Below are 13200 nucleotides of genomic sequence, written 5' to 3'. Positions count from 1 at the left end.
AAGAACAGCTTTGAGAACGTCCGAGAACTCTAGGTCGGTTTGACTGCATGGAAAGTGATTAGACTCTGAAGCGACTCGTCCCGCGCAAAGTGAACCGACTCGTCCCGCGCAAAGTGAACCGTCCCGTCCCGCGCAAAGTGAACCGACTCGTCCCGCGCAAAGTGAACCGACTCGTCCCGCGCAAAGTGAACCGACTCGTCCCGCGCAAAGTGAACCGAACCGTCCCGCGCAAAGTGAACCGAACCGTCCCGCGCAAAGTGAACCGAACCGTCCCGCGCAAAGTGAACCGAACCGTCCCGCGCAAAGTGAACCGACTCGTCCCGGGCAAAGTGAACCGACTCGTCCCGGGCAAAGTGAACCGACTCGTCCCGCGCAAAGTGAACCGTCTCGTCCGGCGTAGTGTGAATCGAACGCGCTGTTTCTTTTAGCATATTTCTCATTTTGCCGCCCAGAGCTCTAGCGCTACAGAAACACCACGAGTTCTGCAGATTTGCGCTACTTCCACATGAATCCAGATAAATTTAAAAACATCTCTTTCTCAACGTTTTGGGCCTTTTCTGAAGACGCCCTTCCGAGCGGATAAACCGCCATTTTCGTGTTGGACCGAGAAAACGGAGCTATTCAAAAAGCGATGAAGTGTTTTTAGCCACGTGACGCCGTCATGTCACCCATTCCACTCAAAACATACAAGATAGAGGATGACGTCGTACCGCAGCCGTTGCGCCCGATACAGATTAACGTCACCTCGTGCAACCTTCAGATTGCATTTCTGACTAAACATGGGACGGAAATACGTATTTACACACGTGTGGTATAGGGACGCGAGCGTTTGACAACCAAAAAACGCAGTTTTCAGATCTACCCGTATTAACGTGGACGCAGCCTTCGAACAAAAAGAGACGGAAAGCACACGAATCCAAAGTTTCTAATTCAGAGTTGCGTGAAAGAGCACCGAGACGGACCTTCGGGCGAAAGGAATGGATACAGACGCTGTAGATTTAGAGTAAAAACACGACGAGGAGCAGCTCTTACTTGATCAGACTCTTCTGCTTTTCTCTGGGAGACTTGATGATGCGAGCGCTTTTGCAGCCCTTCTTCGCTCTGGATTTCGAGGATCCCGCTCTGTGCTTGTGTAGCTGGGAGGAGCTGGGGAAACTCTCGGGGCTCATGACGCGCGGGATGTTCTTCTCGCCCCGCTCGCGTGCCCTGGCGATGGCCTCAGAGATGATGCGGTTGGCCTTCTGCTGCTTGTCTTCCAGCGACAACACCTCCATCTGCTGCTGCCGCTTGGGGACACGCTTCTCTGAGGAGGACGAGTGCGAGGACGAAGACGAGGAAGACGAGGAAGAGGAGGAGGAGGAAGAAGAGGAGGAGCTGCTCTTCATCGGTGGGCTGAGCAGCCGGGCCTGGTTGCTTGAACCATTAGTGTTTTTCGGAGGCTTGAGAGAAAGGGGGGAAAAAAAGACAGAGAGAGAAAAGGCGTTTACATGCATCCTGAACACAGCATGATGTTAAAGAAAACTTCATTTAGATGCAGGTTACATGTAATATTCAAACGGTGATGGTTACTGAGAATATACCATATACTTGCCCTTATACAACTTTTTAAACACGATGCAAGACAAAGAAATTACGTCCTGCGTCGTTTATCTTTCATAGGAAGAGAAGCGAAGGAAATAGGAAGGGAAAGAAATGTGAAAGGAAGGGCAGGGAATAGGAAATGAAATACAGAGAAGGGGATGAGGAAGGGAAGGAAATGGGAATGTGAAAGGAAGTATAGAGGAAGGGAAATAAGAGAAGGAAATTGGAAGGGAAGAGGAAGGAAATAGGAAAGGAAAGAACTGTGAAAAGACGTATAGAGGAAGCGAAGGGTGTGTTAAGGGCGGAGGACAGGAAAGGGAGGTGTAGAAGAAGGGAGATAAGAGAAGGAAGGAGGAAAGGAAGGAGGGGGAAGGAACGAAATAGGAAAGGAAAGAAATACAAAAAGGACAGAAAGGAAGTGTAGAGGAAGCGGGGAGGACAGCAAGGGCAGGGAATAGGAAAGGGAGGTATAGAGGAAGGGAAGGAAACAAGAAAAGAGGGAAGTAGAAAGGGAAGGAAACAGGAAAGGCAGGAGAGGGAAGAGGTTGGGAAGGAAATAGGAAAGGAAAGAAATGTGAAAGGAAGTATAGAGGAAGGGAAATAAGAGAAGGAAATTGGAAGGGAAGAGGAAGGAAATAGGAAAGGGAGTATATAGAGGAAGGGAATATGATGGTAAGGGCAGAGAATAGGAAAGGGAGGTATAGAGGAAGGAAATAGGAAGGGAAGAGGAAGGAAAGGAAGTACAGCGGAAGGGAAGGCAAGAGTATGGAAAGCAACCAGGAAGAGAAGGAAAGGAACTACGATACTACCATTATAATATTTTAATGTCTGCACTGAAAGGAAAAAAAAAGGGGGGGGGGGGTATTTAAAACAGTACAAAGCATTAGCATCAAATCTTCTGCTTCCCATAAAAAAGGTGTACTGTGATGTAATTTATCACGATATCGGTATTAAGTAGTCATATCGTCCAGCCTTAACAGTGCTCCAGCCTTAAAAGAGCCGAGAAGAACATGGTGTTCATTTCAGTAATCAAATTCAGCAAAAAGCCTGCTGTAATGTACATGAGCTGGGTTCACACACACACACACACACACACACACACACACACACTCCGTAAGGAAATCTGACACAGGTAGGCTGATGTACAGCAGAACAAAAAGAACAGTCCCAATCAGGTACGCTTTATACATCATAGTGCAAATGGAAGTCCTGCAACACGTTTATTTTCCTCCGCGCAGTCAGAGCGACGGGCTCTCGTCGCAGCGCTCGAGCTCGCGCGGCCCGAGGAAACATTCTCACGCCACAGGATTTACACTTCGTCTCTGTTCGAGACTCGACTTCACTCCGATAGTAAAACTCCAGGGTGCGACACCGTCCCGCCGTGGAGGAGTTTAAACCCAGGACCTCGCTCATTCGGGCAGCGGTGGGGTGCGCGCTTATTTCCCTTCCTCTACACCTCCCGTTCCTATTCCCTGCCCTTACCATCCTCTTCCCTTCCTTTAATATTTCTCTTTTCCTATTCCCTGCCCTTCCTCCTCCCTCTCCTTCCTTTCCTATTCCCCTTCCTCTACGCCTCCCTTTTCTATTCCCTGCCCTTACCATCCTCTTCCCTTCCTCTATACTTCCTTTAACATTTCTTTCCATTCCTATTTCCTTCTCATTTCCCTTCCATACTTTCACATTCCTTTCCTACTTCCATCTCTTCTTGTTTCCTTCCCTTCCTCATCCCTTTCTCTATATTTCATTTCCTATTCCCTGCCCTTCCTTTCACAATACTTTCCCTTCCCATTTCCTTCACTTCCTTTCTCTTCCCATGAAAGCTTGGCGATGCCACCCACACACTCCGCTTCAAAACAAGGGAAATCCTCCATGTCTTTTTCCCCCCTCAGACTCTCCAGGCTATATAATAAAGCTTGTTCGCTCTGGAACACACACACACACACACACACACGTTAAGCCTGGGCATGTCGCTGAACAGGAATAACGTGTACACACATGCGCATTTGAGATTTTCCCAGAATGATAACGCTAAAAATATTACCGCTTTACCGTATCGCTGTGTTAAGCCTCCATTTAAAAACATGCAAGCCAGAGATGAGAATTAAAAGGTCAAATCTCTCAGCGCCAACCCAAACATGTATGTGAGTGTGTGTGTGTGTGTATATAATTATAACAAAAAAAAAAAAAAAAGGACAATGAAGATCACATCTACATTGAACATATTCTCATCTTCCCATTTTTCCTCAGTTACTTTTCTATTAAATCGTCAGTATTTATTTAACTGTTTTCATAAACTGAAAGAGATCATAGCTGCGAGGAAAGGTGTGCTCAAAGACCAAAAAAAAAAAAAAATAATAATAATAATAATAATAATAATAATAATAATAAACTAGCATGCTAGCAAGGCAATTTGCAGCGGCGCTTAGCCAAAATTAGACAGCGGATTTGTTAGTGTTTTTCTGCGAGCGTTTACATCAGTAGCAGATTAAACACAGACAAAATCCCAATTCAGACGAGATTAAACGTACGAGGTCCTGGGGTAATCGATCGTTTTAAAGAAGCGCCTCGCCGTTTTACTTCCATCCGGATCGGCCGCATCAGCGCTTTCCCTCAGTCCTCCTCGAAGAAAATTACAGGCCGAATTATCTAACTTTATTTTTGGTGGGGGTCACGTGTCTGATTTTTCTCTGCAGATGATGCTTCACGTTGGAGGAGTAATATATATAAAAAATAATTGGTCTGCTGCTACTTGCCGTATTTAGTCTCGGTGCCCCTCCCCCAGACATTAAACACTTCCCGAGTCAGAAAACGTCAAATGGACGCTTCATGTGTATGCTTTGCGATTTATTTATTTATTTCTCTTTAAACACTGAAAGTGGCTCGCCCCAAACTGAAATAAGAACCGGCGTCTCAGCGTTCTCTACTCCAGCGCCTCCTCGAACGTGATCGCGTGAGGTACACGTCCGGGTTCGTAGAAAACGCGACCCGTCGGAAACTCACCGCTCCTCCTGCGGGCGGTTTTTTAATCGCTGTCCGGGGACAGGTCAAAAATTTACCGCGACCGTCACGCTGATAAACGACTCCGAACAAAAACAAAACAACAGAAAGTTTGCGACAGGCTGAAACGTATTTTAATCTGCCTCTGGAAAAAGCAAACGGTGTCGTGATCATCCGATCAATCACCGCGAGACCCGAACAACACTAAATCACCAACACTAAAGGGTTCCAGGGCGATTCTGAGGTCTTATGAAGTGGTGGTCTGTGATCATATCATTTCCGGAAGCAGACCAAAAAAAAAAAAGAACCGGGTTCTCTTTTGAGTCCACTATATCGTGGACACCAAAAAAGACCGAGGCCACTTTCGGCTTCGGCTGGTTCCCTTTCCGGTCCACTTTCAGTGAACTGGGTTTGGTTCTTTTAAAATGAACTACATGTGAAATGAACGACACCCTTCGTTTCAAGACATCTGTCAGGTTTTTGTCCTTGAGACGCTCTCGTTTGTGGATCGAATTTATTACGCATCCCATCTCAAGCCTCCGCTGTAATTCCACGTTATTACAGAGCTACTAACCGAGGCTCGCGCCACCGAGATGCAGTTACTGGAGAGAAAGAGAGTCGTTTGTTTTGATAATATAAAAATATAACAAACAAACAAATAAATATCGATAAGCCTACTTGTTCACATGGTTTTTCGTTTTTTGGGGGTTTTTTTTAATATTACTGCAGAAAATACAATAAATAAATACTGAAACTTGTTCACAGGCTTTTCTCTCATTATTGCAATCACACATGCTCTCTTGCGCTCTCTCTCTCTCTTTTCTTGCACTCTCTCTCTCTCTCTCTCTCCCCCCACAACAACCGCATATCCACAGCTCAATTTCGCCTACAGGTATTAACAGCTCAGGTGTGTGTTATATTTCTAATAATCCAACGACCCGCCATTTTCATACAGTTTCTGGAAACTGTAAACTGTCCGCCATTTAGTTTGTTGTTAAACGTTCGCGTGCGCCGTGATGGACAGAACGCTAAATAACTTTCCCGTTGTTTCAGTTCACCTGGCGAAGCTGTAACGTGGTCAAGACCTGACCGGAGCTACTTTAGCCGGGCGTTTACGGAAAAATAACCGCAAGCCTCTGAAGGTCTGTCAGCCAATCAGAACGTAGAAATAAAACTTAAAAACAACGTATAGAAATGCATCTATAGAGCTCCAGTGAGGTTTACGTAAATAACTTATTTAACCAGGTAATGAAATAGAAATAAAAACACCACCAGGTAAAACGATAACCCGACGAGCCAATCAGGTACTTATTACCCTGAAGATCGGCGGAGTCACTGAACCTGTTACAAAACTCCTGTGGTGCGGAAATTGATAACGATATCGATTTCATATAATCATATCGGGGGGGCGGGGGGGGGGGCAATTAAAATACTGGTTCGAATTTGCTTTCCACTGTTCACTCGACAGCTTCTTCTACACACAGGCACATTTACGAGCATTTAAGTAGGATTAATTCGAGTGGGAACACGGCCCACGAGAGCGGTGACGTGTCCTTCCACCCTTACGTGATCCAAGGAAATGTATGTGTGAACAGATGCCAGGACATTACCGGGACATCTTTTCGAAGCCCACGAGAGCGATACAAAAACGTGCCGAGGACGACATGCTGGCTTTTTACATTTGTCAACGCTACCTCGTTTAAGGGTTGAGAGGGTGAAACGGGGGGGGGGGGGGGGGGGGGGGGGGGGGGAATTTTTAAAGAAAAGAAAGAAAGATAAAATAGACAGACAGACGGCACGTCAGCCGTTCCGGCATGAATAATACAGTCGGCAGCGTGCCTCGGCCTGCTACACGATCATAACGTGAATTATACATGACTGCCTTTATTTCATTACACACACACACACACAGATCCAGAGATTAGAGAAGGGAAAAGAGACCAGGGGAGCACCTATAAACACACACACCCATCCGAGCTGAGGCCCGATTCTGATTCGCGCTTTTACTCCTGCGTGTTAAAATAAAGGGAATTATCTAGAAGCAGAGAAACAATAAGAGGGGGAGGAGGAGGAGAGGAAATAAACACTAAGCATGTAGAGGATAAACATGGCCTGCATACAGAGAGTCACGTGACACAGAGAGAGAGACAGAGAGAGAGAGACACAGACTAATCCATTTTAGGGAATTTTTTTGCAGGAAAGAAAGGATAAAATGGGATATGAAACAACAGCGGAGGGACGGAGGGAGGGAGAGGGGGAAGAAGGAGGGAGTGAACTGGAAAATGAAAAAGGGGATAGAGAGAATGCACCAAAGTGGGAGCACTGCAGCTGTGTAATACATCTATAAATAACTGAAATTACAGGCTGCCAGCACTGCAGTGATTTTCAACCTCTCTCCTCCTCCTCCTGCGGCCTGTGAAAGGGGGATACAGGAGGGGGAAAAAACAAATGAAACCCCTTTATAAAGCTTTATAAGACACGAGACTGTAAGTGCACGCGAGACTCTCTGATGAATGACACACCGCTCTGTGCGCTCACACTACATTAGCATGTTAGCTAACAGAAACACACGGAGAAAGAAAGAAAAGAGAGAGAGAGAGAGAGAGAGAGAGAGAGAAAGGGGAGGTGGGAGAACAGAAGAAGTGATGAAAGGGGGGAGGGGGGCAAGGATGAAAGCAAAACTCACCCCGAGCACCCTAGCCTGCCACCCCGAGGCCTGGTTAAGGCTAACCGCGCTTGTGCTAATGCTAGCGCTAATGCTACATTTACGAGGCGCCATGCTAACCCCATGCAGGCGCGCGCGGCGGTAACAGTTTAGCGCAAGATGGCGGCCGTCGAGCGAGCCTGCAGCGCGAGCTCACCGCTCTCCCTCTATATCTCTATCTGTTTATCAGTATCATATACAAGCACTCACTCACCCGTCCTCTCGGTCTTTTCACCGCCGACATCTTGTTGTCTTTCCTCCCTTTTTTCCTTCCTCTGTCTTCCAGGCGCCTCACACACGCGCGCGCACACACACACAAAAAAAAAACTCGTGTCCTTCCGCCGGGTTTTTTGTCTCTCCGCTACACGCGCTCGCTCGCGCCCTCCCCCTCTCTCTCTCCCTTCACCACCACCTCCTCCTCCTCCTCCTCCTCCACCTCTCCTAGCCGGCCTTCGTTCGTGCAGTCACACTTCTTTACAACCGCCGAAAAACGAGGAAGCGAAGGAATTAAAAGAGAGGAATAACAACGACACTACCAACGCCGCGGCACTCATCCGCCACTCTTTCATTCTGTCGCGTGCGGCTCCGCTCCGTCTCGCGCTGCTCCCTTTTTCTCTATCAGTTATCTCTCTATTTTTTTTTTTCTTCTTCGCCCTCACACACGGCCTACACTTTTACACTCCGCCACTTCTTCCTCCTTTTTTTCACATCTCGGATAAGAACAACAACAACAACAACAAAAAATAAATAAACACACAAAGAAACGGTTTTTTTTTTCTTATGCACGTCCCTCTTTTTTTTTCTTCCTTCTCCTTTTCCGTCGTTCCTGTCCTTTGGGGCGAGCTGCGGCGCGCGCGGAAAACGGAGCAACGCGAAAAAGGCGACGCATCAAAATGCATCAGCGTGAATATTAGAGATGTCGTTAAAAATACAGTCTCTCTCTCTCTCTCTCTCTCTATGAGAGCGCGTGGGCCAGCAGAGGGGGCTAGCAGCACCGTTATGGCATTAACGTTCACAAATTAACCCTAAACATACCGGATTGCATCTTATTACGTCTTATAAATCTATCCTATTGTTTAGTTATTGGTTTGTCCTGCTCAGAATGCATTTATGCATTGAAAACAAAACGGGGTCATTACTAAATATCACACCTCCATCCCTCCATCTATCATTACTGTACATTACTGTAGCTCATCTGTTGCTGTGCACAATTGGCCGGCCGTGTCTCTCTCTCTCTCTCTCTCTCTACTCTGTCCATCGGACCAACCTCTGACCGGATGTTTGGTGTCCTGGAAAAACATGCAGTGTATTTTTAATACACACACAGCACTTGTCCAAAATAAACACCAGGTGCTCGTGGGGGGAATCTGCCGCTTGTCCGTGTTAGTTACGATAAGATGAGGGCTGGGTGATCTGACGATATAATATCGTTATCGTGATCATCTGCAACACACTTTTCTGAGACACCCTCGTGCATCGTCTATCTGTCCATCCATTTTCCGTACCGCATATCCTACACAGGGTCACGGGGGATCCTGGTGCTTATCCCAGGGAACCCGGGTACATAAGGCAGGGGATACTTGGACGGGGCGCCAATCCATCGCAGGGCACGATCTCACACACACGCACTTTAACAATTTGGAAACGCCAATCAACCTACAACGCACGTCTTTGGACTGGCGAAGGAAACCTCATATTTTGCGGAAACCCGAAAAGGATGTATTAAATGACACGTTTATTCAGGAACAATACAGAACCACTCGTTATGGAGAATCACGTTCGGTATCGGTTCGCCTCGGCTCACTCGGAACCTCGACCCAAGCGGGACTAAAACAGTACCGCGTACTATCCACAGTGGAACGCTTCCAAAAAGCGAGTCGAGCTGTACCGTGCAGTGGAAAAGCGCCGTAAGAGGTGTTCATAAATCTCAGTAGCACTTTATACACGCTCCCAAATGACCCGAAACCGTTACTCGTCAGAATGAATTCTAGTAAAACTCTTTTGTCACAAGACGCCAGAGTTTGAGATTCAGCGTAGGACCAGAACAGATGACGTGATTGCCATGGAATCAGTCCGTTTATACACAAGTAGGTCATTTATCAGTGAATCAATCACAGATGAGTGGTCTTGGTGGATACTAGTGTCTTTTTTTTGTGTGTGTGTGTAGTCAGAAATAGTACCAAATTCAGACGTACGTCATGACGGTTCAATCAATCTCGGCTGGTTATTAAAAGATATGCTTTTTTTTTTTTTTTTTTTTTTTTTAAATCATTTTAGCAGGAGCATATTTAGAACGGAGATAACGGGTCACTCGTACAGTACGCTCTATAGAGAAATGTGGGAGTGTAATGATGTTAAGAGTTAGAGCTACACCCAAACAAGAAGGACTGGGGATGATGGATGGTGATGCCTCCACTGCCTACAAGGGTATTCCTTCTTCTTACTAATATGCTTGGTTGAAATACCATTAAATTAGACTCCAAACAGGAAGGAAGTTATTGAAGAATAACTATTTCAGACGTTTGACCTTGATAGCTCTTGATATAAATCCTACAAACATTCACCGTCTTGTTCTTGTGATGTACTGCGCTGTATATAGCGGACAGACGCGTGGATGGATGGATGGATGCATGGATGGACGGACGGAAGGATGGATATACAGATGCACGGACACCCCGAAAACATAATTCCTCCACCACCTAGTGGCAGAAGCAAAGGAAAAAAATGTCAACCGTATCTAGAATGACTTCAATCCCATTTTAAATACAGAATAATGTTGTAATCAACACACAACATGTCTGTGTCTAAGAAAAGCACACTGAAACCATCACAGCAGTCATGTGTGTTCAAATAAATGATAAATATCTTAAATAAAAAGTTTAAAAAAGGAAGGAAAGTAATGTGCTCAGCAAAAGGGGGGGGGGGAAAGAGATCGGACAGTGAAACACATACAGAGTGTGTGTGTGTGTGTGTGTGTGTGTGAGAGAGAGAGAGAGAGAGAGAGTGTGTGTGTGTGTGTGTGTTTGTGTGGCAGTAATGTGCTGGCAGTGAGCAGCAGGGGGAAGAGACACATGCTGACACAGTCACGTGGCCTAAATGGCACAGGCTCCATGGCAACCAAACAGTTAATATGCAAATGAGATGAAGTAGCTGTGCTCTGACAGGGGGAGGGGTTTGGCTAAAAGGGGCGGGGTTGTCACAAAAAATGAATAGTTAGAGAGAGAGAGGAGGGGGGAAACAGAAAGAGAGAGAGAACTAGATAGAGGAGGGGGGGAAACAGAAAGAGCGAGTGAGAGAGAGAGAAACAGTGATAGAGAGATAAAGCAAGAGACAGAGAGTGAGAGCGAGAGAAACAGAGAGAGAGAGAGACAGAAACAGAGTGAGAGAGACAGAGAAAGAGAAACAGAGTGATAGACAAAGCGAGAGAGAGACAGAGTGAGAGACAGACAGATAAAGAGAGAGAAACAGAGAGAGTGATAGAGAGACAACGTGCGAGAGAGAGAACTTGGGTTCATCCAAGTTTTCAGACAAACTCTTGCTTTCACTTTCGAATCCTCCGAAGTCCATCAGAAATGAATAAACCGTGGAGAAATTCTATTACACATCAGTCATATCATTACAGGAGTCTGTGTGTTCAGTTAGAGCTATAAACATTATCATTCAACCCCCCCAAAAAAAACATGTAAAAGAGACCCTTAGCAAAACTACTACAGTATACACACCTGTCTGTGACGGGTGGTTATTGATATTCTTATGAAATGTAACAGAGCTGAGCCTTCTAATAACGTACACATCCGTTACACAACAGACTGCGGTTCACACCTCTCTCCCACAGAAGGCACTGATGATGAACGCATGATGAATGCATGATGAACGTATGATGAACATATGATGATTTCATGATCAACGCATGATGAACGTATGATGAAGGCATGATGAACATTTTGATGATTTCATGATCAACGCATGATGAACGTATGATGATTTCATGATCAACGCATGATGAACGTAAGATGAACGCATGATGAACGTAAAATGAACACATGATGAACGTAAGATGATTTCATGATCAACGCATGATGAACGTAAGATGAAAGCATGATGAACGTAAGATGAACGCATGATGAACGTAAGATGAACGCATGATGAACGTATGATGAACGTAAGATGATTTCATGATCAACGCATGATGAACGTAAGATGAACGCATGATCAACGCATGATGAACGCATGATGAACGCATGATGAACGTAAGATGAACGCATGATCAACGCATGATGAACGCATGATGAACGCATGATGAACGTAAGATGATTGCATGATCAACGCATGATTAACGCATGATGAACGTATGATGATTTCATGATCAACGCATGATGAACGTAAGATGAACGCATGATGAACGTAAGATGAACGTATGATGATTTCATGATCAACGCATGATCGACGCATGATGAACGTATGATGATTTCATGATCAACGCATGATGTACGTAAGATGAACGCATGATGAACGTATGATGATTTCATGATCAACACATGATCAACGCATGATGAACGTATGATGAACGCATGATGAACGCAAGATGAATGTATGATGAACGCATGATGAACGCATGATGAACGTATGATGATTTCATGATCAACGCATGATCAACGCATGATGAACGTATGATGAACGTATGATGAACGCATGATCAACGCATGATCAACGCATGATCAACGCATGATGAACGCATGATGAACGCATGATGAATGTATGATGAACGCATGATGAACGCAAGATGAACGCATGATGAACGTATGATGAACGTACATACAACGGTGATATACGCTGTGTGCTAGTTAACCTAATATAGATTAGAGTGTCATGGGCTGCAGGAGAAAGATTACGCTCCATAATTAGGACTGGAGCTGTGGGCTAATGTGGAGTTATAGTCTGCTGAGAAGAACTTTGGAGAGAGAGAGAGACAGAAACAGAGTGAGACAGAGAGAGAGACAGAAACAGAGTGAGAGAGACAGAGAGAGACGGAGAGAGAGAGACAGAAAGACAGAGACAGACAGAGAGAGAGAAAGAGAGAAAAAGAGAGCGAGACAGAAGGACAGAGCGACAGAGAGAAAGAGAGAGAGAGAGACGAGCACAATCTGATTAATGGAACAGGACATGATGTGTAGCAGTGTTTCCTGAACCCATTAAACATGGCAGCAGCTATTAATGACCCGTAGACGACAGAACACTGGCAACCCAAGCCCCCTAGCGAGGCCCTTTCCATCTCTCGCTCTCTCTCTCTCTCACTCACTCACACACTCACAGACAGAGTGCGGGTATCAGCTAGCGCAGCTCTCTAGAGGCCCTTTCCAACATGTGCACACATACACAACCTACACCTAAAGCTAACTCGAACCCGAACCCGAGCAGCAAAAAGGAAATATTTCTGCTCTTTTATTTATTTTATATATTTATTTATTCATTTATTTTCATTTTACTTAACAAATTTAAAATAAAAAAAAATAAAAAAAACATTTTCCTTGAAGGCACCAACACAAATCTTCACGCAAGGTCAAAACTGTCAGATAGTCCTCTCCCTGTGGGAACATTTGGTTCTCACCAAGATATAAACGCGCACACGCACACAGTAGAGCACCAGTGAGCACAGTGCACAGTTCTCTGGAGAGGACTTTCCAACATATGCACATGCACACGAGCAGAGCATCGGCTAGCTTGGCTCCCTGAAGACACTCTCTCCATCATATCCGCACACACACACACACACACACACGCACAAACACACACGTCTCTATGACTTAGCAGGGGTTTCAGATGGCTACAGCACTGCTTAGCTTAGCATTTAACACACTTTCTTCATCTCTCCAGCTCTCTAGCACTTTACACTCATCGATCCAGCTAGTTGGAGGTAA

General features: G+C 45.5%; 1 protein-coding gene and 1 long non-coding RNA gene across 2 annotated transcripts in view; one reads left to right on the top strand and one right to left on the bottom strand.

Annotated features, from left to right (window-relative positions):
* Positions 1-8229, bottom strand: part of chd9 (chromodomain helicase DNA binding protein 9) — a 49426-nt gene extending 41197 nt beyond the window's left edge. The window contains exons 1-2 of the mRNA XM_053676778.1: positions 7497-8229; positions 1033-1439 (exon numbers count right to left, since the gene is read on the bottom strand). Coding sequence (XP_053532753.1) covers positions 1033-1439; positions 7497-7526 — 437 coding nt within the window. The 5' untranslated portion in view covers positions 7527-8229. The remainder of the gene's footprint in view (positions 1-1032; positions 1440-7496) is intronic.
* A 982-nt stretch (positions 8230-9211) lies between these two features.
* On the top strand, positions 9212-9965 carry LOC124626434 (uncharacterized). Its single transcript, XR_006981259.2, has 3 exons — positions 9212-9369; positions 9560-9709; positions 9882-9965. It is a non-coding gene; the product is annotated as an uncharacterized LOC124626434 (long non-coding RNA).
* Positions 9966-13200: the final 3235 nt, after the last annotated feature.

This window comes from Ictalurus punctatus, chromosome 27, assembly GCF_001660625.3.
Source record: "Ictalurus punctatus breed USDA103 chromosome 27, Coco_2.0, whole genome shotgun sequence".
In the NCBI taxonomy this organism is placed as follows: domain Eukaryota; kingdom Metazoa; phylum Chordata; class Actinopteri; order Siluriformes; family Ictaluridae; genus Ictalurus; species Ictalurus punctatus.
This window is presented reverse-complemented; position numbering and strand designations above follow the sequence as displayed.